Source organism: Cebus imitator, unplaced genomic scaffold (assembly GCF_001604975.1).
Source record: "Cebus imitator isolate Cc_AM_T3 unplaced genomic scaffold, Cebus_imitator-1.0 Scaffold332, whole genome shotgun sequence".
Taxonomy (NCBI): Eukaryota; Metazoa; Chordata; class Mammalia; order Primates; family Cebidae; genus Cebus; species Cebus imitator.
This window is the reverse complement of record NW_016107647.1, coordinates 1,713,694-1,741,279: the sequence shown is the minus strand read 5'-3', so window position 1 is coordinate 1,741,279 and position 27,586 is coordinate 1,713,694. Positions and strand designations below refer to the sequence as shown.

Sequence of the window (27,586 nt, the reverse complement as noted above, 5' to 3'; positions counted from 1 at the left end):
TGCAGTGGCGTGATCTCAGTTCCCTGCAGACTCAAACTCTCAGGCTCAAGCGATTCTCCTACCTCAGCCTCCTGAGTAGCTGGGACTACAGCTGTGTTCACAACACCTGGCTAGTTTTTAAATTTTTTTGTAGAGATAGGGTCTCACTACATTGACCAGTTCAAGGCTGGTCTTGAACTCCTGGGCTCAAGCAATCTGCCCACCTTGGCCTCCCAAAGTGCTGAGATTATAGGTGTGAGCCACTGAGCCCAGCTGTAAATGCAGATTTTAACAGTGTCCAACTCTGAAGGTTGTTGAGCTAATGCCCAGCATGGCACCTGCCATATAGTAAACGCTCACTCAATGGCCATGATGATGGCATGACCTTTACATCCCACTTCATGATCCCACCAATCTTGCGAAAACTGTGTTTCCCTGTACTGAGGAATTCTCTCTTTTCTCTTGCTTTTGTACATGCTGTTCCCTTAGCATCCTCCCCGCTTCTCTACCTGGCCAACTCCCAGTCATCTTGTAAGACTTAGCCATGGCAGCACCTCCTCCAAGAAGCCTCTCCTGATCCTCCCCCCTCAACTGGCTGGGTTAAGTATCCTTTCTGAGCATCCTTCTCCCTTGGCACTTATCATTACTGTAAACAATTACATCTCTCCAGGAGGGCAGGGACCAGGAACTTCCACCCCTGCATGACCAGTGCTTAGCGTATGGTATCTCTCTTTGTTGACTGAAAGAATAAGTAAGTGTGGTAGTTCCCTTTGTTGACTGAAAGAGTGAGTGAATGCACATTCATTCCCCTTGGGAAACACTAACTCTGCAGGCTGACCTCAGATGGTGAGCTATTTAACCCATTTGAGCCCCAGTTTCTATACTTCTACGATTTGGAAATAGACTGAGATTATTTCTATAAACAGGAAGGATGGGCAGGGCTGAGACAGATGCCTGGGCATTCTGCCACAAGCAGGCTCCTGCTGGGTGGCCCCAAACCTGCCGGATATCAGACACGACTAGTGGCTGGGATCCAGAGATGCAAAGACATGTTGTGGCGGCCTGATGCAACAGATGGTGGTAGCTGTGAATGTGCAGGTATGGCTGGCAGTGGGTGGCCCGTGGCAGAGCAGAAGGCACTCAGCTGGGAACACCTGTTTCCTGGTACCACTCTGCACAAGTCACTTTCAAGGTCAAGCCTCAGTTTCCCCATATGTGGACAAACTAACTTCTAAATTCCCTTCTGTGCTGAACCTTGCGTGTTACTAAACTTGAGGAGCCACTCATCAAGTGAGCGATCTACTCTAGTGATGAGAAAATCACGGCTGAGAAAGTCACTGCATAGTGTTGTGGTAAAAGCCTGGGGTCTAGAACGAGGCAGTTTCCTGTCTCTGAATCTTATTTGTTGAACAAGTCATTTAGCTCTCTGTGCCTCGATTTCCTTACCTGTGAAATGGGCACAGTAGGAGAGTAGTATCCAGCATACATGTGTGTCATGAGGATCAGATGAGTGTCTGTACAGAGGATCTCTCACACTTGGAACTTTGCCTGGCATGTGGCAAGCACTATGGCATTACTGGCCATCATTATCCTTGTTGTTTTTGTCATTGAGGTGGTGCCAGGAACAAAACCAAGTAACCAGGGACAGAATAAGAAAAAAAAAATTACAGAGTCGAGTAGGGGAAAGGCCTTAACTGCAAAATGAAGGCTGGCCACTCCTCTGACACGAGCAGCAGAGACAGTGGAAAGCAAATGGACCCTGGAATCACTCACATCCAGTGCAAACCCAGCTCCAGCACTGTTTCACCGTATGGCCTCTGGTGAGCCCCTTTCTCTGAGCCTCAGTGTTTTTGTCTGAGATCTGGTAGGGAATAACCAACCTGGTCTCACACACTGGCTTCCTGAGGACGCGCTCCCAACTCAGGGCCTCTGCACGTGCTGTTCCCTCTTCTTGCAACGCTCTTCCCCAGATCTTCTCACTCGTACTTACTGGTTCTTTCAGGTCTCTGCTCAAGAGTCACCTCAGCACAGTCATCCATGACTGCCTGCCCTAAAGAACTCCCCAAATCATTTTCCACCCCAGGGTTTCTCCATCTTGGACTACTGACATTTTGGAGAATAGTTTTTGCTGTAGGAGCTGTTCTTATGTATTAGAGAATAACTAACAACATCCCTGGCTTCTACCCACTGGATGCCAATAGCAGCCTCCGCTCCCTCATCCCCCACTGTGACAAACAAGAACATCTTTAGACACTGCCAAATATCCTAGGGCTTGGGGTGCTGCAAAACATCCCCCCTGGTTAAGAGCCCCCCCATATTTATCCTGCTGTGTTTTTCTTAAGAGCAGACACACTACCTAATGTTGTTTCACAGATGATGCTCAAGAGACACCCCATCAACTAGTGAATGAGACGCGGTGCCTGGATATAGTAGGTGCTAATAAATTCCCTTCTCTATCTGGTCCATCCCTAATGTTTCCTGACTGTTAAGCAAAGTGTTTTTTGGAGACTATAGTCCCTCTGAGGCTATCCTAACAGGGCAGAACTCAGGCCCGTAGGTAGTCAGCCTCTGCATCTTGCTGTGGCCTCTTTGGCTGGGGTGTCATGGCAGCCAAGGAGCAGAGGGGAAAATGTTGAGGCTTGCTGAGGCCTCCTGCCCTCTCAGGCAATGAATCTTGACCCATCATGTGTCTTCTGCATTTGCAGGGCTGGCGTGCACCTCCCAATGCAGGGCCTCTACAGAGCTCACATGTAGAAAGTCTCATGAGAAAAGATGTATTCTGCCAGGACAGGCCTCAACTGCTTAAGAAACCCAATGGCGATGCTTCCATAGAGAGGATTATTTTGTATGGAGAGGACAGAGGTCAGGAGATCTGAAGCTCAGTTTCTTCCCCCGGAAAATGAAGACAGGAGCCAAGGACACATCCAGCCTTCCAGTGGCCTGAGTCAAGCCTACTTGTCATGAGGAATGGTGTTGCGAGCAACTGCTCTGATATCTGAAGACCTGGGTTCAAATCCTGGCCTCCAGCCCTGACTGTCCTTATGCTCTTGGACAAGTTAGTTCTCTTCTTTAAGCCTCATCTGTAAAGCAGGAATAATAATAATACTTTACAATATAGTAGCTAGCATTACTGAACACTCAGTGTGTGTTAAGCATGGCTCTAAGCTTTTTGTGTGTTTTATCTCACTGAACCCTTTCAATAACCTATGAAGTAGGTACTACTATTATTTCTACTTTACGGATGAGGAAACTGAGGCACACATAAGTCCCACCCTTTGCCCAAGGTCAATGCTACTAAGTGTTAGGGCCAAGATTCATACCTAGGTAGTTTGGCTCCAGTGTTCCAGCACTCAGCAGCGTGCCTGACACCTGCACTCCTCCTAGACGGGGGCATGATACTGGGGAACACCATCCTTTGCCTGCACAGGGCAGGCCAGGAGCAGCCTGGGCTCACCCCTCTGCACTCAGCCTTCCTCACTCCAGATCCTCCAAACGTAACCACAATGGCACAAAGACAACTATGCTGGACGTCAAGATGCCTAGATCTTCCCCCAAACAAAGCCACGGGTGGCTGTGACCGTGGACGAGCCCCTCTCACATGCCTCCGTTTCCTCATCTGGCAAACAGGTGAGAATCCCTACCCTGCCAGGATGAGATGAGATGAGATGATGGATGGCAGCCGTCACACCATACCCAAATTTCCGGAGTTGCCATCGTTACCATTGTTACAATCTCCAAGCTATCAAGGACAGGCTTCTGGTAGGGTCCAGGCACGGGCCCCTCTGCACGTCCCACCCAGCCCCTCCTGCCAGACACGCAGACTCTGGGTGGGACGCATGGGGCAGTCCTGCTTCAGTGACTCTGTGATGATGGATGTGTCTTCGCCAGGCGGCTAACAGGGAGGCCTGGCAGGCTGTGTGCCCAAGGCATGCAGAAGCTGCTTTTGGGCGTTGCCCAACTGGGCCATTTAATATAGATGTTTGTTTAACCAGGAAATGAACTCCGAGGCTGACGGCAGCGTCCAGGGACAGGCTTCTGGGAACAGGGCTCCTCCCAGAAGCATGGGGGTTGGGATGCCAGGGCCCATGCTATTGCTCTGACATTTCTCAGGCTGAAGCTATGGGTGTTAACGTTAAGCTGCCTGCCCCTGCCTGAGGCTGTCCCCAGGGCTACTGGGCTCCTCCCTGGTCCCCAGCAAACTAGCTAGTTCAACACTTAGCTATTCTGGGACCCAGGCAGGTCGGGAGGGATAGTTCTTTCTCCAGGGAACCTCAGCATTAAATAGTGGGTCACAAAGAGAGTCAGGAATCCTGGTCCTCTGTCTCCATGTCTTAGTTTTTCCAGCTGTAAAACTGGGTGCTCAGCCTCCTCCTAGGACATCAGTTTCCAAAATACAGTCTGAGAACTTCTGAGGGTCTGTAAGTTCCTCCCTTTTCCAACTACATATCTGTGTGAACCTGGACGTTATTCATTTAAATAACCAAAACAATTCCAACTGAGTAGATGTGGACAGGTGAATCCAGCTACCTTCTGTTCAGCCAGACATGAATATTTGTAAAAATGTAAAAATGTCACTCTTCTCACGTTTTTTCTTGCTTGTTTTAGAAACTAGGGAGTTTTTTTTTTGCATAAAAGTGCAACTTATATTAACATGTAATGGGTTTATTGTTATTTTAAAATGCATTAAAAGTGTTTCAAATTTTTCTGATTTACTTTCTAACGTGGTAAACATTGAAGAGTGTGATTCATAGAAACAAAAACCCTTTGGGGCCCTCAATCATTTTTAAGAGGAGAAGTGAGTCTGAGACCAAACCGTTTTGAGAACGACTGTTTCAGAGGTTGTCACGCAAAGACAGCAAAGGTTTGTGGATGGACAAGCTCTTCGTATTCCGTAAAGAGCTACCGGGAAGTGAGGCATTAGCGTCACTATATTATTACAGGAGCCAAGGAACCCCAGGCCTTATGGCCTGTCGCTCAGGATGGTCCCCAAGTACGCCCAGGGTCCACACAATCTTTTCCCACAACGTCCTACCTGTGGGAAAGGAAGGAACAAGCTCAAGATGCCTGTCTGGCCACCTCCCCTCTCTGCGTACAGGCCTCCTGGGTCCACACCTGCTCCACCTTTTTTTTTTTTTTTTAAATTTAAAGTGTTTGTAGAAAGTGGTTTATTTAGAGAGAGAGAGAGAGAGAGAAACAGGAGAAGGAGAGAGAAAGAAACAGCTAACTCTCACACTAAGTTAGAGAATCCAGAAAGATGGAATCTAGGAGAGGAAAGCAGCTTCCATACTGAGTGGAAGGGAATAGAGAGAGATGGAGTTTAGGAGGGGAAGACAGGCTTCCACGAAGAGAACGTTCATGGAAGGGGACTCCAGACGGAAAATCCAGGAGAGAGGAAGATGGCTTCCATGAAGGCAGTGTTTGTGGAAGGAGATCCAAACATGGAGTCCTCTGCTCCACCTTTAAGATGGCACAGCCTGATGTTAACAGCCACTTCTTTCTTTTACTGGTCTCTGCCAAACCCTTGCCAAGCCCCATGCCCCCAAGGCCTCTGTGTCTGGCTCGGCACACGCCCCAATCAGTCCACACCTGTCCTCCTGCCCCTGTGGTCACTGCGCACTCCAATATGATCGCCTCATCCTCACCTCCTTGAGAGCTCCTCCTCAGATGTCTCTCAGCAGCATCTCCCTCCACCCCCGCCCAGCCTGGGCCTTGCCCATATTCCACACTGCTCTTCCTCTGAAGTCCGAGCTTCCCACCCCTCATCTTGTACCCAAGCTCCCGACCCTCCCTGCACCCTTGACTGACCTGTCTCTCACTCACTCCAGGCTCCAGCCTCCCAGTCATTCCCACAGCCTCCTTTTTCCATCACCTGCACCCTGGAGTGGCTGCAGAGGCTCCCAGTGCTTACAGAAAGGGGCCCCTGTGGCTCAGCTGGGGCCATTCCCAGTCCCCTCTACCACTCCTCCATGCCACATGGAGCTTTAGGTGATCCCTTAAATCCACCCTATTTTTTCCTACTTCTGGGTGTGTTTGGCTCAGTTTCCTGTGCCCAGAATCCCCACATAGCCTCAATAAACATTTCTAGGTCACCAGCTACACCTGAGGTACCTACGTGCCAGCCTCCTCAGCCATGCAACCCCCTAAAATAACCCACCTCCACACACAGGGAAGGACCACCTTCTAATGGCTATTTCAAGCCCTGGGGAGTTTTTCCTTGTGAGCCTTCCATGTATTGGGGGTCCCAGTGAAGGGGCCTGCTGGAGTATTCTGAAGTCACATCTGGAGAAGGGAGATTGCTCAGAAACCCAGATACATGGGGCACCAGGCTCCAGTAGAACACAGTCTCCAAGTGCCCTGGGCACCACCAGGCAGGCAGAGAACACAGGTTGGGATTTCCAGCACAGTCTTCAATAGCCGCTGGAAAACTCAGAGACAAGAACTCAGGGAGAGGTGGCTCACTCTTTATCCCAGCTGTCACCTGTGTTCCTGGTGGCAACACAATGGGAAGAGGAGGCAGAGGAGAGTGAGCGCTTACCAGGACAAGCGAGAGGAGGAGGAGGGACCCAACGGTGGCTCCCTGGCTTCCCCAGGACCAGCAGATCAGCTTCTAGTTCCTGAAGATTGGCTCGTGTGAGTGTGGGTTTGGCCCAGCTACTTAAAATACCTTTAAATTTGGAGAGATGTTTGGTTCTGGTTTCAGTTTGTAATAAATTTGCAGAAGCAGCATCTATCTTGGAACGCCCTGAATGAGGCATTAGGAGGCCTGACTTTCACTCCTGACTTGGCCTCCAACCTGCAGAATAACCCTGAGCAAGGAGCAAATGATAAGCTTCAGTTTTCCTCCCAGTGATCTCCTGTATCACTGAAACTTCAATGAACAGCAGCCCGCCACCTCTCTCTCCCCCCACCCCACCGCAACCACCATTCTACTCCCTGCTTCTGTGAATTGAGCTATTTTGTTTTTTAGAGACTTAGGGATCTCACTCCGTCACCCAGGCTGGAGTGCAGTGGCACTTAGGCTCAAGTGATCCTTTAGCCTCAGCATCCTGAGTAGCTGTGACCACAGGCATGCACGCCATCACATCCAGCTAATTTTAAAATTTTGTATAGAGACGAGGTGTCAGCATGCTGCCAGGCTGATCTCCAACTCCTGGCCTCAAGTGATCCTCCTGCCTCAGCCTCCGCAGTTCCTGAGTAGCTGGGAACACAGACATGAGCCACCATGTCTGGCCCTATATTTTAGACACCTCATGTAAGTGGAATCATGCAATATTTGCCCATCTGCGACTGGCTTCTTTCATTTAGGATCAAGTCCTCCAAGTTCATTCACATTGTTGCAAATGGCAGGATTCCCTTCCTTTTTATGTCTGAATAATATTCCACTGCATATACAAACCACATTTTCCTTTTCCACTCATCCAAGGATGGGCATTAAGAGTATAGATCTGGCCAGGTGTGGTGGCTCATACCTGTAATCCCAGCACTTTGGGAAGTCAAGACAGGTGGATCACCTGAGGTCAGGAGTTCAAGACCAGCCTCACAAATATGGTAAAACCCCATCTCTACTAAAAATATAAAAATTAGCTGGGCATGGTGGCATGCGCCTATAGTCCTACTCAGGAGACTGAGATAAGAGAATTGCTGGAGCCCAGGAGGCGGAGGTTGCAGTGAGCCGAGATCAAACCACTGTACACCAGCCTGGATGACAGAGCAAGATTCCATCTTGATTGATCGATCGATCGATAGATAGATAGATAAATAGACAGATAGATAGATGGTGTAGATCTTACCTTAAATGTTCCTGCCACAGTGAAGAGAAACAGTGGTCTCTCAGTTCTCTCACCTTCTGGAATCCTAAGAGAGCAGCTGTGATTGCGATTAGCAGCTCCCCATGTTTGATGGCAGGAAAGGGCCAGTGCTGGCTCAAACAAGAAACAGCCCTCCCCATCTCACTTAATTCCAGAAAGGTCCAGCCATGGCTTCAAACCGCCAGCTAATGGCTGGATTCTATGCCTTCGTCCCATCTGTTCTTGCCTCCTATAAACCTTCCTCCCGCTTTCTACTGATCCTGCTCTCTTCCAAGAAGCACTTAGGCTTCACCACTTCTTGGAAGCCTTCCTGACTGCTCTTTTTTTTCTTTTTTCTTTTTTTTTTGACATGGAGTCTCATATGTCACCTGGGCTAGAGTGCAATGGCGTGATCTTGGCTCACTGCAACCTCCACCTCCCAGGTTCAAACAATTCTCCTGCCTCAACCTCCCAAGTAGCTGGGATTACAGGTGCCCACCACCATGCCTGGCTAATTTTTTTGTATTTTTAGTAGAGACGTGGTTTTACCATCTTGGCCAAACTTGTCTTGAACTCCTGACCTCGTGATCTACCTGCCTCAGCCTCCCAAAGTGCTGAAATTACAGGCGTGAGCCACTGTGCCTGGCCCCAACTGCTCTGAGTCTTTTAACGTAGAACCCTTCCACTGCTTGTGGTTTAGTTCACATAGCTGAGCTTGGGGGTTGCCCCTGAACCTAAAGATAAAATCCTAAACCCCTCAACTGACTGAACAAACCCCCTCTTGACCAAGGAGATCCCAGAAAAACCTTAAAGATTGAGTTCTCAGTCACGATGCGATGGGAGGTTGGACATACATCATCATACTCCTTCCCTCTTTGAGTTTAGACACAACATCCGACCAGCACTAATGTTAAAATAGAGATCATAAGACTGACAGAATGGACTCTTTGTGTCAATAGGATATCAAATTATAAACAAGACCTAAGGCCATGCCAGGCAAGGGTTCAGCCACATACCCCAGACTTAAAGAATGAATTCTGTTCTCACTACCACAAGGTTTTCCTTTTTCATCAGCAGGTAAACAAGTACTGGCCTCAAGCAATGTTGAAACAATTGCAGCTCAGCCACCATCAGACACTGACTAAACCCCCTGTTATACCAGCCAAGGCGTAGCTTTGATTGGACAAGAGACTGATTTCTGTGGCTTTCTCCTAATAAGAGACTACTGACCATGGACTGGCTCTGGCTGGTTTGCAGAGACTGTGCACTTAGTGCCTTCATGCTGCCCCTGCTTTGTCTTTTGATATATAAGGCCTAACTGTGATACAATTAAATGTTATGTCTTGACCCCAAGGTGAACATGGAATACATGCAACATGCATGCTTGCTTATCAGACATGCACACTGTCTTCTTCTAGGAATATTCACAGCTCCTCCTATAACCTGCTGAATATGTATACTTGTACAACCCCTTCAGCACAAATTCCTGTCTTACTCCTCCCTCACTCAAAGCAGGTGCTTTGAGTACTCGCTTTGAGCACCTGCTAAAGGCTTTAGCCCAAGGCTACACTTCCCAGCCCATGAGAACGGCCACCTTATAGACTGTAACCCTTTATAAGAAATAAAGACTCCTTTCCAAATTTATAGATCTTATCATTTTTCAGTTAAATCCCATAACCTTCCATCTCACATATAGCCTTGGTTTATTCTTTTAAGTGTGACATACAACAGAGAAGTATATAAAATATGAATATAAAGTTTAGAGATCATCACGTAAGTCGCTTTTTCATTCTCCAACTCAACTGTAAGATCCCCAAGGTTGGGACCCCATTAGCTTCTTCGGTGGCCTCTCCCAGAGCCAAGGGCACCATGAGTGCTCCACATCCACTGTGTGATTGCTGCACATGGGCCAGAGTTCAGACTTCAGTGAGCACACGTGAGTCACTGAGGATCTTGTCAACAGACAGACCTGGGTTCGGCAAGTATGGGGTGAGAACTGGGATGCTGTGTTTCTAATGAGTCCCCAGGTGCTAGGGTGCTGTTGGTCCATGTGTGGCACTTTGGCCACAGGCCATTGAGAGAGACAGAGTGACCACCACCAAGTCAGGAAGGAGAAAGCAAGGGTGAGTATCACCCAGTGGCCCACATCTCAAACACTAGGGCCAAGGGCATTTCTGAGACTCAACAGAGAGGAAACTCAGCCACAGAACAAGCTCTCCCAGGGCCAGGGGATCCTAACCTGCCCAGCCCTTTGGTCCTGGCTGCCTTCAAGTCCGCCAAGGCCCTCAGCAAGGCATATGAGGCACACTTGTACCTAGGATGCCTTCCAGAATCTCAGAGCCCCTCTTCTCTCCTGTCCCCTCTGAGTTGTGTCTGCCTCTCTCCCCCTCCTCTGTCACCCACTTTGCCATGTCTCTTGTGTTACCGTACTGAAATGCAGCACTCCCTGCATGGTTATGGGGGAGCCAGTGTGAAGTAACAGGTATATTAAAGATGCAGGTTGAACTCCCAGCTCCGCCACTCACTGTGCAGAGTAAGTTCCACAGGACCAAACAAGTGTTTTCATTTTATTAAATTGTCATGCATTCAAGTTTGTTTTCCTGATATAAATACAGGAACTGGTCTCATGTATTCATTTATTTATGTATTTGAAGATGTTCATTGACTACATCTTAATGTACTAGGCAGCAAGGACATGCCCATGAACAGGATAAACACGGTGTCTACCCCTCCTGGAGCAACTTCCAGGGAAAGTCAAACAATGTGCAAGAAAACAGAAAATAAAGAACAAGACTACAGCATGAGGAAATAGCCAGGAATGCTGTGACAGAACATGGCAGAAGATCTGGGAGCCCTCTCTGAGGAGGTGACATTCAAACTGAGACCTATAGCCAGCCAGGCAAAGGGCAGGGAGTCCAGTTCTGGTGGAGGAAACTCCAAGGGCAAAGGCCCTGAGGTGGGTTTAAGGGGAAGACAGAACTCATTTTGTACCCTGCATGATGTCTGGTCAGAGAGCTAGGTGTCCACTGAATTTTCTTTGATCTACGATTAAGACATGGCAATAAGAAGATGACATGTCAGAAACTCAGATCTTTCATATCTGGTGCTAACATCCAGAATAGCAAACACAGGAGGTGGGCGGGCAGGGTGCGGGGATAGGATGAGCTCGGTGTGGGACATGTTAAGTCTGAGGTGTCTGTGGGGCTTTCAAGGCAGTCCCTAAAGGGCACCAGGAAGCTGCGTCTGTGGTCAGGCCAGAGGGTGTGCTCTGGGATGCCACCTGCATAGCGCTGGCCACGGCTGGAACGAACTGCCTGTGAAGAGAGCGCAGAATGAGGGCTGGGGGCTGGGGGCGGTGGAGCCTTGGGAAATGCCTAGGACAGTGGAGTTGACAGAGGTGCATGGTCAGAAAAGGAGGAAAACCAGGAGAGGACAGTGTCAGGGAAGCCAAGGAAGAGGATGTTCCCAAGGAGGCGAGACCACCGGGCTGAGGCTCAGGGCTTGTGTAAGAGGGCTCTGAAGTGGACAGCAGAAGGGGTCCTGGCTCCTGGATGTCAGGAGGGTTGTTCAGCACCAGTGACAACAGCAAGGGAGGTGGAGGAGTGGGGGAGGCTTCAATATGACCGTGGCCTGAGGGAAGACCTGACCAATCTCTCCAGCCCTGCTCCCCCTTCTTTCCCCAACCACCTTGCTCCGGCCACACTGACCTCCCAGGCTCTGGCTCACACACTCATTCCCGCCCTCCTGCCCTTGCACTGCTCTCCTCTGCCTGGAAGGCTCTGCCCTAGAGCTTCGCAGTAAAGGCTCCCTCACACCATTCTGCTACCACACAGATGTGTCCTCCTCATCCAAGAGCCCTTCCCTGGGAACTGGAGCCCTTCCGCACTATTGGTAGGAATGTAAAAGGGTATGGCTGCTGTGGAAAACTGTAGGCGGTTCCTCAGAAAACTAAACACAGAATTGCCATATGATCCAGCAATCCCACTTCAGGGCATATACTTAACAAGAACTGAAAGCAAGTTCTTGGAGAGATCTGTGCACCCACATTCATAGCAGTACCATTCACAACAGCCAAGAGGTGAAAGCAACCCACATGTCTGTCAACGAATAAATGGACAAACAAAATGTAGTCCACCCATATGATGGAATCAAAGTCAGTCTTAAAGGGGAAGGAATTCCGACCCATGATACAGAGTGGAATGTCCTTGAGGACATTATGCTAAGTGAATAAGCCACTCACGAAAGAACAAATACTGCAGGATTCCACTCATATGAAGTCCCTAGAGTACAGTAGCTGAATTCATAGAGACAGAAAGTAGAATGGTGGCTGCCAGGGGCTAGGGGAGGAGGAATGGGGAGTTAGTGTCTGAAGGGGACAGAGTTTCAGTTTGAGAAGAGGAAAAAGCTCTGGAAATGAATGGTGGTGATGGCTGCACGGCCATGTTATGTGCTTCATGCCACTGCACTGCAGACTTAAACCAGAAAACTCCTAAGATGGGATTAGGTGGTAACAAGTTTTATAAAAACAAACTGGCTATTGTGGGGAACAGAGCTCCTGGGATTGGGGGTGGGGGCATCCTAAACACAGAGCACCCTATTTTTCCATTTTTAAAAAATTGTGGGAAAATACACATAACATAAATTCCACCATTGTAACCATTTTTAAGTGTGCAGTGCAGTTAAGGGATCTTCCATCCCCTTCTCTAGAATGTGGAACTCCAGCAGGGTAGGCAAGGACCTGGTCTGACTGGTCACTGCTATATCTTCAGCCCTTGAAAGGGTACCAGGCACAGAGTAGATGCTCAGTACATACTTACTGAATACATAAGTTTCTGTGGAAGAAAAGGAGGGACTGGGAGTAACTGAGCGAAGATGCAGAGAGAAGAGAGGCAGGCAGTGGAGAAAGTTCACGTTCACTAGGAGATGAGTACTGTTTTCTGGGAGTGGGAAGTACAGGCTGTGGTTCAGAGCCCCTTCCCCGGGGCCAAGGAGAAGCAAAGCAAATATTTGCAGTGGAGCCAGCATGCAGCGTGCAGCGTGCAGCTGTGCCCCTAGGTCTAGAAGTCCATAGCACAGAGAAAGTGCATGGTGGTGTTTAACCCCAGCTGGGGACTGGCCCAATGGCAACAACCAAGGCTCAGGAAGATCCTTTAATTGGGGGCAGATGTTAAAGGTGAGGCTGCAGGTGCAAGGACTGGTGACATGGGTCGGCCAGCCTGGCAAGCACAGAGCTCTGGGCATGGGGCCTGGCTGGGCAGGAGCAGACCTGCCACAGAGGGCATGACGACAGGAAGGGTCTGTTCCACAGACAGGCCAGACTGGGAAACAAATGTGGCCACGAGACTCAGGCGAGGGAGGGGGGTCCCTGGGAGGGGCCGCTGGCTGCTGAGCTGGTCTCAGAGGAGCTGGTATTTAGCTTGAAATGTCCCCACTAGGCTCATTGTCAGGGAGGACCAACACGCCAGCCAGTCTCTGAATGTCTCCTTTCACAAGGAGTGCTATTTTTAAGTCCCTCTCACTTTCCATCTCTCCCTCCCTCTTTCCTTCCACCTACGGCCTTTGTGTGTCTATGAGTGGGAATGAGGAAAGGTCAGATATGTGGGTGGACCAGTGGGGCTCAGTCTCCTGTCCTGCTCCCAAAACCTCTCCTTTCCTGACTTGGCTGCCCCAAAACATCCAGGAATGGTAGGGCTTACCACTGCACCTCCAAACGCACCTCCCGGGCCCACGGGGTGACACCACTCCTCACTTGCACCTTCCCTGGTCTGCTCTTCTGAGGTGGTGGAGATGGAAAATTGCTCCCATGTCCCACACAATGTGACTGAGGCTTGGAGATGAGAGGTCTTTGCCTTTTGGAGAAACTGAATTCTCAGCTACAGTAGAGGACCAGTGAGGATGGAGAAATGACCCTTCTCCCCACCCCACTCTACCAAATATCCTCCTGCAGAAAAGAGCTGGGGAAGATCACTCACTTGGGAAACCTCCCTTCCCATCTCCACAATGGTTCAGTGGTTGGGGAGCTCTGGGCACCAAAGGTGGCCAGGGAGTCTGCTGTCGCGGCCTCTTGGGGGCTACAAGGCAGTGGATATGGAGATTTAAAATGTGCCTGCTCTCTGGTCCACTGATTGCCTTCTGGGATCTACCCTCTAGAAAATCTTTTATGTACATAAAAAGGTGTGTGAACAAGGTCACTGCAATGCTGATGGAACTAGAAACACTGGAAGAGTCCTGCAGTGAGGAAATGGCTAAATAAACCACAGCACATCTGGAAAATGGAATACTATGCAGCCAGAAAAACATTTAACTTAGAACTCTATACACCAATGTGGGAATACCTCTGGGATATTACTGAAGGAACCCAACTAAGTTACTCCAGGTTTCTTATAGTTTGATATCACATATGTAAAAAAAATCCACAAAACAATACCCTGTGTGTTTAAAGGAACTAGGAATAGGAATGAGAGTCCAGCGGGACTTTCACCCTCATCTGCAATGATTTACATGTTCCAAGGAGAATCTGGTAGAGCATGCCTTGTGCAATGAAAGTGTAGGTTTTGACTTCAACTCTGGTATATAATGCAAGCTTCATAAAGAAGAATGAGGGGGAGGAGGGCAGGGATGTCCAATCCTACGGCAGATGAGAAATCTGGACTCCGGAGAGTGAACTGACCTGCTGGAAAGACGAGACTAGACCTGCACACCCCCTCTCCCCTGCTCTTGGGATGACCATTTGCAGTGGAGCCAGCATGCAGTGTGCAGCGTGCAGCTGTGCCCCTAGGTCTAGAAGTCCATAGCACAGAGAAAGTACATGGTGGTGTTTAACCCCAGCTGGGGACTGGCCCAATGGCAACAACCAAGACTCAGGAAGATCCTTCAGATCTGGAGCATCCAGAGGCGGATGCTCCTGCCTCTGACTCTGGCCCTGCTCTGGCTGGCCACAGGCTCTGCCTGGCTCTGGTTCCTGTAGGACCCATGAAGTCTCTGTCCAAGGCAGGGCTGCCTCAGCCTTGTGACCTCAGCATGTCACTGCTGAGTCCCGGATGAACTTGGGCAGGCTGCCTCCCTGATCAGGCTCCCAGTCTCAATCAAAAGCTCTGACCTTTGCACGCTCTTTTACTGAGTGGCAAGCATTGTTCTAGGTCTCCTGAGATTCATTTACCTTTGTAACTATTCTGAAGCAGGTACTATTACTGCTATCGTGACCTTACAGATGGGGAAACCTAGGAGCAGAATGGTCAGGAAGTTGCCCAAGTCATTCAGCCAGCAAGGGGCAAAGCTGGGTGTGAACTTCTTAGTCCCTAGACTGCCGTACCTCCTGCCAGCTCCTTATTCCTGGGGATGTCTAAGCAGGGGCCTGGAGACCAGATCCTGGGTAACAGCAATATCCAGGGCCCCAGAGCTGTGCATTCAGACCCACGCAATGGTCCTCAGCATGACAGGCCCTCCCTTCCCATACTCCCCCTCTGCCTCTCTGATTCAGAAACAATAGATAATTATGACGCCCCTACCGCATGGCTGGCGCTCTCACATTTGTGCTCTCATTCAACCCTCCCAGAGCCCTGCAGTGACTACTAGTGCTCTCATTTCAGAGACAGGGAATGACTGGCCCGCAGTGACGCAGCCAGAGGAAGAGATGTGGGGCATCCCAGAGGAGGGTTTCACAGATAACTCGGTGACCGTGGTGGGGTACATCACAAGGGGGGGACCCTGAGGTATAGAGAGCTGCACACAGTGGGCTCCACTGCTCATCAGCCCTCCAAAGTTCTCGCACTGGTACCCGATTCCTGGTTTCAGGGTGGGGACCAAATCCCTGATAGCAACTATCTCTTTCTGCTGCAAGATTCCATGACCTCAGGGATGCCCAGAAAAGCCAAAATCATCTCTAAATGGGCACCACTAACTCAAGGCTCTCCTCCCTTCCCCGCAAGGAGACAACATTCCTTCTTGGGAGAGGAGGAGGGGTGGGGAGATCAGAGAAGGCCTGCAGTGACAGATGAGCAACCCTGGACTTGGAGCCAGCCAGAGCTGTGCTTGAGACCTGACCCCTTCATTCACTAGCTGTGTGGCCTTGGGCAAGTTACTTAACCTCTCAGAACCTCTGTGCCTCAACTGCAAAACCAGGGATAATGGTGCCAACTCTGAAGTTGTTGTAAGGAGTCAAAGAGATGACAAACATGTACAGCCTCAGGACAGTGCCAGGCACATGGCTCAGCACCTAGAGAGGAAGAGACAGCAGGGAGACAAGTGAGAGGGGAGTGGACAGGGAGGGTGTGAAGGAGCAGCTGCAGGGAGAAGGGGCTGCGGGGGAAGAGGCAGGAAAGGAGTGGAGTAACTACCTCTTCAGGGTTTCTGTAGCACTTGGCAGATAACTTTATGAAAATTCAGTCCAGAGAGATCAGTGGGTTTTTAAAAGAAATCACCTTTGTGGAAAGAAAATGAGACATCTCATTTGGCCAGTGCTTGGTGTCAGGCACCTGTGCTGAGTGCATCCACTTACAATGGTCTTTAATCAATGTGGCAAAACTAACCTAGGCTTGGAACGGGAGGATGATGGAGAGTGGGAGGCAGGTACAGGAAAAGGTACTGAGGTCTGCTGGGAAAGGGGGAAGGGAGCGCTGCACTCTCTGCCTCTCCAGTCACCCCTCAACATGCAGGCATGGCCTAGAAGATGGGTGGGGTGGAGTGGGGGCATTTCACCCTTCCTAGCCCATTCCCCTGCAGTGGTCGTGTTCCCTGCATAACAAATGCCTGAGCCCCATATCAGCCTGTGACGTTTCCTGGGATGCCACCTCCCAGCCATGTGCCCGAGGCCAGTTCTTCACCTCTGCCCATTTCTGCAAATGTACATTGTGGGAAGGGATTCATGACTCCTAGAAGGGATTTATGGAAAGGCTGGGACTTTGTCAGTGAGTGGGTGAAGGACAGCTCACTGTGAGTGTCCAACAGAGAGCACATATTACCCCCATCAGCACTGATGAACCTGTGCCCAGCAATGAGGTCTGGGTCTTCACTGTGACGTGGCCCCAACTCACCATCAGCCTCTAGACAACAACCTCCCTCCAGCAGCTCTGTCCTCTCACAGCACTGCTGCAGGGCCAGGGAAACCAGCTTTCATCTAAAACTATTTTCAGTTCACAAAACTCCCTTACAGCCTTTAACACATCTCACCCTCATGATTTCCACTTCACAGATGAGGAAACTGAGGTCCAGGGTGTCCAAGGTCATTAGAATCTAGGCTGGTCTTCATTCAAACCAGGCAGCTCTATTCCACATCATCCACAAAGGCTCCAGAAAGCCCCAAACTTCATCAGACTCCAGTGGATACCGGCAGGAGCCATGGCCCCAGCACCACCGAGGCAGGCCCCCGGAAGGCAATGCTTCCTAGAACCCCAATGCTAAGTGTCTCAGCCCTTGCATCCAGCTGCGGCCAGTTGTCTGCAAAGAGCTCCCTCTGCACCAAGGGAAGGAGCAGATCTGTTACAGCCATCTCTCCACATTCACATCTCTGATGCCATGGCCCACCTGTGGGGTTCCCTACCTTGTGGGTGAGGCTGGGGTCTCTTGAAGCACTATCCTCCTCCTCTGAGCTTCTCTGCTCCTCATCCGACGTGAGGTCCTCTTTAGGGGCTGCCGATGAGATGGGACAGACTTTGTAGGGCTCTGTGTAGGTGCTGGGTCAGAGTAGGGGAAAGAAGGGTTAGAGCTTTTTGTTTAGCAGAGGCAAAGTGAACCTACCAGTGGTCCTGTTCATGTCGTGGGGACAGGAAATGAGTAGTAAGACTCAGGCACAAACCTCCTACTTCCCCACCCCCAGCCACACTGGCCTCCATTTACAGCCCTGAACACATCAGGCCCTTGCTGCCCACTGCCTCTGCACATGTTAAGACAGACGTGCTTCCCTGGCAAGCTCCCATGCCAAAGGAAGGCCTGAATAACGCATGATGCAGGCAGGAGATGCTGAGTCTGAGTGGTCTGGGGTCTGGACTGGCCTGCTTAGGCAGCAGGGTTAGTCCTTAAGGTGGCCATGTGCTTTGGGCCTGAGTAAGGGATGCAATGATGTAGTGCACAGAATCCAGGATGTGTGTTCCAGCCCCTAGTCCCAGCCTTGTCATCAGCTAGATCGCAGACAAGACATCGCTCAGGGCATCAGTTCCCACTCAGCTGCACGGTAAAGAGGATTCCTGTCTCACCTTCCTGGCAGGTGCTGTGAGCATCACAGCTCATTTAGGCGTGACAGTCTCATATCTCCATGCCTGTGACTACCCCACAGGCATTGCCAGTAAATAATGAACACAGCATTCAGTACATGTTTATTTATTGTCTGCTTTAAGCAGGCACAGGCTAGGCATTGGGTAAAACACTGGTGAGTGAAGCAGACATGGTCCCTGTCCTCAAATGTGAACAACTCATGCACAATCACAAACTGTGATCCCCACAGCAAAGGCTCTGGCCCTGTCACAGCAGCCTCCTTGCCCTGCTTCTGGCTCTCAGCCCTCCTCTACACAGCAGACTGATTATTCCACAAGAGACTGTGCCCTTCTCCTGCTCAAAAACCTTCAGTGGCTCCCTCTTGTTATTGCCAATGTGGCCCAAGACAACTCACAAACCTCTCTTCCTACACGAAATCTGGTCTTATTAAATCCTTACCAAAATACTTATTCCTACCCTCTGGGAGTGCCTGGATGAGACACTGGAATGACAGATGGATGGCAGGACGGAAGGGAGCAGCCACTTCCTGGACTGCCTGGGACAAGTGTAGCCCAGAACTCATGCAGGCAGCGCACACTGGCTCTTCCTCAGGCCCTGGCCCAGGCAGGGGGAAGTGAGGTGGGTAGGGGACATCAGGGGAGGAGAAACAGAGCCTGAGCTAGGAACCTATCCTGGAGCTCCTTAAGTACCTTTCATAGGAGCCAGAACTGCAGGTTCCTATCCCCAGAGCACCTGCAGCCCAAGCAGTGTGGGGTCTCTGCCAAGGCCAGAGTAGGGTCCCCTGCTCCACAAGGGGCTACAGGGCCAGACAGAGCAAGGACGAGGTGGCCTGTCTCTGCCTGGACCTCCACTGACATAATGGGTTGAGAGTGGGGACTATGGCTGTGGACTTGTGTGCAGAGGCAAACCCAGTCCTCACCAAGGCTGAGCCACTACCTAACTAACTACCCAGCAGGCTGCCCTCTGGTCACATTTCTTTCTTCTTCCTTTCCAAAAATATTGCTTTTTGGCCTTTTCTTTCAAATGATGAGATAAAACAATGTATTTTGCAACAAGCAATACACCCATCACCAAGGTATACAAAGAAAGGGCCCCCGCCAGCTTGCTGAGGTACGCCAAAGCCTCCTTCCATCCCAGGGTCACCTTCACCTCCGCTGCCAGTCACCACACTGCCAAGGGCCACCAACTCCCACCACTGAGAAGCGGTTCCCAGCCTAAAGGTCAGGGACAACTCACTTGCTCAGCAGAGCTCAGATCAGGCTCAGTAAAGTCGCTGCATGGACTGGTCTCACAGAGTCCTCACTCCCCCACTCCCCTCCGTCCAGAGCAGCCTGCATTGATTTGCAATCCTTTTTCCAGCAGACTTGGAGTGGAGTCCTGCCCTCCCTTTAAGAGGAACAGCCGCCTCAGTCAGCAGAAGCCTGTGGTGCTCTATCCAGGATAAGCAGTAAGAATGAGGGATGCAACAGCTAGCAGTGCTCTTACCACTCCTCCTCCTCACCCAAAAGGAAGGTGCATGCCAGGCAGCAAGCCAGAAAGCCAGCGTCTCCTAGCACAGCTGCTACGTGAGCATCATGTTCCTCCCAGGCTTACCTTCAAATACTGCCCGACCACACGTGCAAGACATCTCTATCACAGCCTCTGCAGGCCAGGACACCTGCCTAAACGGCCGTAACTGGTACCTTCCTGAGCTCTCTGACTTCACCCTGGCTGCTGCCCAATCTGTTCTCCACCCATTGGCCAGAGTAACCCTCTCAAAACCCAATCTGACTGTGCTGTCCCCTGGCTTAACTTCTTCAGTGGCATTCCGGGGCTGCTGGGATTTGGCCCCAAGAGCTCAGCCTGCCCAGAAAGCCTACAGGACCTGGGGAGGGCAAGGTGGGCACCCTCAGCTCCTGCTGCTACTACTGTGAAGTCTCCCTAGTATCAGATGCTACTGGGCATTACAGAACCTGGGGCCTCTGCCTCAAGCCAAGCAAGGGGTGGTTTCCATGGAGTAGAGCCATGGGTGATCCGAGGGAGAGGGCTCACAGAAGCCAAACCCATGGAGAGGGAAAGAGATAGCTCAAGGTCACACAGCAAATCCGCGCCAACATACACTGCCTTTGAAGGTGCCTCTCCATGTCTGGTCCCTTTTAGAAACCTGAAAGCAGACGCGGTCAGGGACTGTCAGTGCACTGATATGCAGAGCTGGGTCTTGGGTGGGCCTTGGCTCTTGTTGTTATTTTATTTTGGAAAGTCAGTGGAGTGCAGAGATGAGAGTTCACGCTCTTGAGTTAGGCTACCTGGGTTCACATTCTGGCTTGGCTATTTTTTGTTAGCTGTGTTTAACCTCTCCAATCCTCAGCAGTGCCTAATTCACAGTGAGTTACACAAGGTAAGACACTCAGGACAGTGCCCAACACATGACAGCTTAATAACCGTCAGCTTTCTTCAGGATCAGCTCTGTACTCTCCCGTCCCTTCCCATCTTTGTGGTTCCCAAACCTGAGCCACTCCCCGTGTTCACAGCGGCCCTCCTGCCTCCAGCTGTTCTGTCACTTGCCTCATGTTTTCTTTAAGTCAACTCATTCATAACGCTTGCTACCAACTCTGGCCTCATCCCAAGTGATAATACCCATGAGGTCATATGCTGTATTCTTTTAACAATGTATTTTTAAATTTATTATTATTTTTAGATACAGGTCCTGCCCTGTTGCCTGAGCTGGGGTGCACTGGTATGATCACTGCAGCCTTGACCTCCTGGACTCAAGCAATCCTCCTGCCTCAGCCACTCCAGTAGCTAAGGACTACAGGCCCACACCACCACGTTCAGCTAACTTTTTTCATATTTTTTGTAAAAAAGTGGTCTCACTATATTTGCCACACTGGATTCTAACTCCTGGGTTCAAGCAATCCTCCCACCTCAGCATCCCCAGAAGCTAGGATTATAGGCGTATGCCATCACACCCAGACCCTCTTTCAGCATTTTAAAATAAACCGTGTAATTATTAAATTATAATAATGTGTCTGACTAAAGTTATCCTGCTCACACTGGAGGTGCATAGAGCTCACAGAAGAACCTGGTTACTTCTGATCCTCAATTCAGCCTCAGTCACGGCCATCATGGGGCCATGTAGATGGCGCTCTTTATTCTTTCTCTGATTCTGTTTTTCAGAAAGATCACTAAAAGAGATGTCAGGGGCAAAGTTTCAGATGCTCTGATGATATTTCTGGCTCTTTTATTTCACTGTCCTATTTAGGAATTATGAGTACAACAAATGTGGATAAGTCAACATTAGAAATGTGCTGGCTCCTGCTTTCCGGGAAGTAAAAGAGGTTTAGGCTCTCAACACTTAAAGGAAGCTCCCTCGAAGCCCAGAGAGTGGACAAACCTGACTCATTGATGGGGTCACTGGGCCACAGTCCACGGATAAGACATTTGTGTGGGCCACAGCCACAGCATACCTAGGGGTATCAAAATGTGTACTTGTGGGGCCTTGCCCCCTGCCAAAAGCCAAACCAGTCCCACTCCTGTCATTGGACGTTTCTTCCCATTCCCTGCCCCCAAATGCACTTCCCCTCCTCCCTTAACCCCCTACTGTGTTCTGAATTTCTGTTCACTCAGAATTGTAAATGTTTAGTTGTGACCATGATGTATTGTTTGGGTCAGTGTTCCTTTCCAATGCATACTAATATATGGTTAGTATAAATATGAATATATTTAATGACATGGAAAAAGTTGTGGAATTTCTTTTTAAATTTTCTTTCCCTTTTTGGCAGGAGTGGTTCGAGTTGTAATGGACCCACATGGAACTTGTAACATGGGGTCAACATAATAGAAGTAAATTCAGATGTTAAATAAACTCTTGTACCCTGTGCTGGGAAGAGGGGAGGGGAAGGGGAGAGGGGAAGGGAAAGAGGAAGGGGAGAGGGGAAGGGAAGAGGGGAAGGGAAGAAGGGAAGGAGAGAGGGGAGAGGGGAAGGGGAGAGGGGAAGGGGAGGAGGAAGGGAAGAGGGGAATAGGGAGGGGGAGGGGAAGGGGGAGAGGATGGGGGAGAGTGCTTTTGGCCGGGCACGGTGGTTTACTCCTGTAATCCCAGCACTCTGCGAGGCTGAGGCGGATCATGAGGTCAACAGATAGAGGCCATCCTGGCCAACATGCTGAAACACAGTCTCCGCTAAAAATACAAAAATACAAAATACAAAAATTAGCTCGGCGTGGTGGCGGGTGCCTGTAATTCCAGCTACTTGGGAGGCTGACGCAGGAGAATCACTTGAACCTGGGAGGCAGAGGTTGCAGTGAGTCAGGATTGTGCCACTGTACTCCAGCCTGGGCAACAGAGCGAGACCCATCTCAAAGAAAAGAAAAAGGAAATGAAAAGTGTTTTCACTCTCGAGCAAGGGGTGCCAAGTTTCAAACAGGCATGAGGAATGGGTTTTGAGACTACTGTACAGCAGGGTGACTACAGTCAATAATAAGTATTATATATTTCAAAATAACCAAGAGTAATTTTTTTTTAAGAGTCTCACTCTGTCACCCAGGCTGGAGTGCAGTGATGTGATCTGTTAACTGCAACCTCTGCCTCCCAGGTTCAAGCGATTTTCGGGCCTCCACCTCCCAAGTTGCTGAGATTACAGGTGCAAGCCATCATGCCTGGCTAATTTTAGTATTTTTTAGTAGAGATGGGGTTTCACCATGTTGGCCAGGCTGGTCTCAAACTCCTCACCTCAAGAGGAGTTTGCCTTGGCCTCCCAAAGTGCCAGGATTAAAGGCACAAGCCACTGCGCCTGGCCAACTAAGAGTAACTTTCAAGTGTCTCACCATAAAAATAAGGTGATGGATATGTTAATTACCTTGATTTAATTATGCCACATTGTATACATATACTAAAACATCACAGCGTACCCCATAAATGTATAAGATTATGATTTGTCAATCAAAAATAATAGTAATACATTTTAAAGGTCTAGAAACATCTTTAAAATATGCTTTCAACAACATGAAAGAGCAAGTATGATTTAATGTCTTTGCAGAGTCAATGACAAAGTTACAGCAACAGACCCCATCTTAAACAGAAGTCACAGCAGTAAAATAAACAAATCAAAACATTCTGATACTAAACAAAGACTATCAACATAGCTGCTCCAAAGGGCGCTGGTAGTGGTACCAGGTTGATCATACCAAGGCAAGGAAACACCTCTGAGAGATGTTAACTTCTTCCCAAATGCTCTGAGAGACTCAGGCAGAACCTGTGATGTGGGCAAGTAGCCATGTCTTCCCTTGGGGAAAAAGACTGAAACACTTACACGTCATATCTATCTCCCCAGTCTGTCAACAGAAACCTCTGATATGAGTGCTTTGCTCAGTATGGTCAAAGGAAGCCTGCAAGGCTCTGTATTTTCAGCTATCTGGTGCCTGCCTGGTTTTTCATTCATTCAAAGAAAAATTCCTATTAAGAGCCCTCTGTTGTAGATTCTGTACTATAGATACTAAGGGTACAGTGTCTATAGCCTTTCTAGTCAAAATGCCCATTATAGTAATAACTAGGTGAGGTGTTGTCTTCAGATGGATTCTTTGAGCCTACTAATATATTACATATGAAAAAGCTCTCTAACCCAACCATCTGCCTATCCAATCATTCACCCACCCATATATTCATCTATCCATCCATCCATCCATCCACCCATCCATCCATCCATCCATCCATCCGACCAACCATCCATCCATCCATCTGACCATCCACTCACCTTTCCAGCCATCCTTCCATCTACTCACTCAGCCATCCAGCCAGCCATCCTTCTACCTACCCACCCCCTCACACGCACTCACTAAATATGGCTCAGCACCTGCTTCATAGAGCTAACACATAGAGGGATCAAAGATGAACTAAAGGATTTTCTCTGGCCTCAGAGAGAGTACAGTGCGAATTACTTCTGAACCCAGAGAGAGTACAGTGCAATCTTTGTAACCTACCCTCTTCAGCAGCACATTGCACTGTACTCTGCGTGCTTTACTGTACTCTCTGGTCTCAGAGGTGGGCTCAGAAGTCAGGCTGCCTGGGTGGAATCTCAGCTGTGCCACTTCAAGCAAGTTTCTTAACCTCTCCATGTCTCAGCTTTTTTTTTTTCCCCCAGTTTCATCCATAGAACAGGGGTGATAGTAATACAGGTATAGATTATTTAGAGAATTCATTCAAACAATGCAACAAAGGCACTCAGCAGTGGCACAAAGAAGGTCTTCATTAGATATTAGCTAATGGTGTTGTTTCCATAGCCTGACAGCATCAGATAAAATAAGTTTATCAGAATAACCCATCAGAACGATGAAAATGCAGACTGCCCCATTGTTCCATCAGTTGGTATCTTTCTACTCTCTGGCTGACACTAAGGGTGGTTTAGAACCAGTAGAAAGGCCCCAATCTCTACAGTACCTTACAAATTACAGGCACCTTCCTATCTGTTTTCTTGCTGAGGTCTCCCAGTTACCCAGGGCTCAGTGCCTATGTTTTCTTAAGCCCCAAACCAGGACCCAGGATCTGAAACTTTACTGTATGGTAAGTGAGGAAGGACATCCGAGAGATACAGTTTGGAGGCCAAAAGGATGAAATTTCAGTAGCGCACAGTGGCTCAAGCCTGTAATCCCAACACTTTGGGAAGCTGCAGCAGGAGGATCGCTTGAAGCCAGGAGTTCGAGACCTCCCTTGGCAACAAAGTGAGATTCTCGTCTCTAAAATTAAAAAAATTTAAAAATTAGCTGAATGTGGTGGCTCATGCCTATAGCTATTAGCCTCAGCTTCTTGGGAGGCTGAGGCAGGAGAACTGCTTGAGCCTGGGGGGCTGAGGCTGTGGTCACACCACTGCACTCCAGCAGCCTGGGTGACAGAGGAAGGCCCTGTCTCTAGAAGAAAAAAAAGGATGACATTTCTAAGCATTACTTTAATGGTTTAAAGGACAGAAAAATCATTTGATACTATTCAACATCCCTTCATGACAAACTCTCAATCAATTAGGCGTAGAAGGAAAGTACTCAGCATAACAATGGCCATATATGTAAACCCACAGCTGACATCTTACTGTTAGCTTCCAGCTTTTCATCTAAGAACTGAAGCAAAATAATGGTGTTCACTCTCACCACCATTCTTCAACACAGTACTGCGAGTCCTAGCCAGAGCAATAAGGCAAGAGAAAGAAATAAAAGGCATCCAAATTGGCAAGGAAGAAGTCAAACTGTCCCTGTTTGCAGATGGCATAACGTTATATATGGAATACCCTAAATATTCTACCAAAAACCTCTTTGAGCTGGTAAATTCAGTAAAGTTGCAGGATACATAATCAATATAAAAATCAGTAGCATTTCCATATATGAACAATAATCTAGCTGAGAATGATTTTTCAAAAGCTACAGAAAAAATTTACAATACTACATTTACAATAGCTACAAGAAAATCCCAATCTAGGAATAAATTTAACTAAGAAGGTGAAAGACTTCTACAAGAAAAACCATAAAACACTGATGATTAAAAAAAAAAATCAAAGAGGATACCAACAAATAGAAAGTCATTTGATGCTCATGGATCAGAAGAATTACTATTATAAAAATGACAATACTTGAAGGCCTCTGTGGGCCCTTGGAGTAGCCATCATGAGCAAAGCTCACCCTCCCGAGTTGAAAAAATTGTGGACAAGAAGTTATCACTGAAATTAAATGGTGGCAGACATGTCCGAGGAATACTGCGGTGATTTGATCCCTTTATGAATCTTGTGATAGATGAATGTGTGGAGATAGCAACTAGTGGACAACAGAACAATATTGGAATGGTGGTAATACGAGGAAATAGTATCATCATGTTAGAAGAAGCCTTGGAACGAGTATAAATAATGGCTGTTCAGTGGAGAAACCCATGTCCTCTCTCCATAGGGCCTGTTTTACTATGACGTAAAAATTAGGTCAAGTACATTTTTATATTAGACTTTTTGTTAAATAAACTTTTGTAATAGTAAAAAAAAAAAAAATGACAATACTTACCCAAAGCAATTTACAGATTCAACATAATCCCCATCAAAACACTAATGACATTCTTCACAGAAACAGAAATTAAAATTCTGAAATTTACATGGAGCCACAAAAGACCCAAATAGCCAAAGCAATCCTGAGCCAAAAGAATAAAGCTGGGAGCATCACATTACCAGATTTCAAAATATACTACAAAGCTATAGAAACCAAAAAAGCATGGCATGGAATAAAAACAGACACACAGACCAAGAGAACAGAACAGAAAACCTAGAAATTAATCCATGTATTTACAGAGAGCTAGTGTTTTGACAAAAGTGCCGAGAACACTCATTGAAGAAAAGGTGGCCTTTTCAATAAACAGTGCTGGGAAAACTGAATATCCATATGTAGAGGAATGAAACTAGATCTTCTCATCTCTCATGCTATAAAAAAATCAACTCAAAGGGGATCAAAGACCTAAATGTAAGACTCTAAACTATAAAGCTAGCAGAAGAAAATATAGGAAAAATGCTTCAGGACATTGGTCTGGGAAAATATTTTATGACTAAGACCTCAAAAACACAGGCAACAAAAGGAAAAATAAGCAAATGGGATTGTATCAAACTACAAAGCATATGCACAGCAAAGGAAACCATCAACAGAATGAAAAAAATAATCTACAGAATGGAAGAAAATATCTGCAAACTACTCATCTGACAAGGGATAAATATCCAGAATAGATTAGAAACTCAAACATCTTAACAGAAAAAAAAAACTGATTAAAAAGATGGGTAAATGATCTGAACAGACATTTCTCGAAAGAAAACATACACAAATGGCCAACAAGCATATTTTTTAAATGATCACATCACTAATCACCAGGGAATGCAAATCAAAACCACAATGAAATATCTCACATCTGTTGAGTGGCCAGTATCAAAAAAAAAAAAAAAAAAAAAAAAAAACACACACACACAAGATAACACATGCCGGCAAGGATGTGGAGAAAAGGGAACTCTTCTACACTGCTAATGGGAATGTAAATCAGTAGAGCAATTATGGAGAACAGTGTGGAGATTCCTCAAAAAACTACAGATACAACTACCACGTGATCCAGCGATCCCACTGCTGGGCATTTATCCGAAGAAAAGGAAATCAGTATATATCCAAAAAAAGAGGAGACATCTGCACTCCCATCTTTACTGCAGCACTATTCGCAGTAGCCAAGAGATGAAATCAACCTAGGTATCTAACCACAGATGAGTGGATAATGAAAATGTGGTATACATACACAACGGAACACTATTCACCCATAAAAAAGAAAGAAATCCTGTCATTTGTGGCAACACGGATGGGATCGGAGGACATTATGTTAAGTGAAATAAGCCAGGAACAGAAAGTTAAATATTGCATGTTCTCACTCATATGTGGAAACTTAAAAAAAAAGCTGATCTCGTAGAAGTAAAAAGTAGAACAGAGGATACTAGAGGCTGGGAAGGGTAGGAGTAAGGTGGGGAAAGGGAGAGACCTGTTAAAGAATATAAAGTTAGAGCCAGATAAGAGGAATAAGTTCCAGGGTTCTATAGCACTGTAGGAGGACTACAGTTATCAATCCTATATTACATAGTTTCAAATAG

General features: G+C 48.0%; 1 protein-coding gene and 1 pseudogene across 1 annotated transcript in view; one reads left to right on the top strand and one right to left on the bottom strand.

Moving 5' to 3' along the window:
- The window catches only part of FGD5 (FYVE, RhoGEF and PH domain containing 5), a 116,747-nt gene that overhangs the window by 44,596 nt on the left and 44,565 nt on the right, over nt 1-27,586 (bottom strand). The window contains exon 3 of the mRNA XM_037730142.1: nt 17,305-17,437. Coding sequence (XP_037586070.1) covers nt 17,305-17,437 — 133 coding nt within the window. The remainder of the gene's footprint in view (nt 1-17,304; nt 17,438-27,586) is intronic.
- LOC108286941 lies at nt 24,280-25,831 on the top strand (annotated as a pseudogene).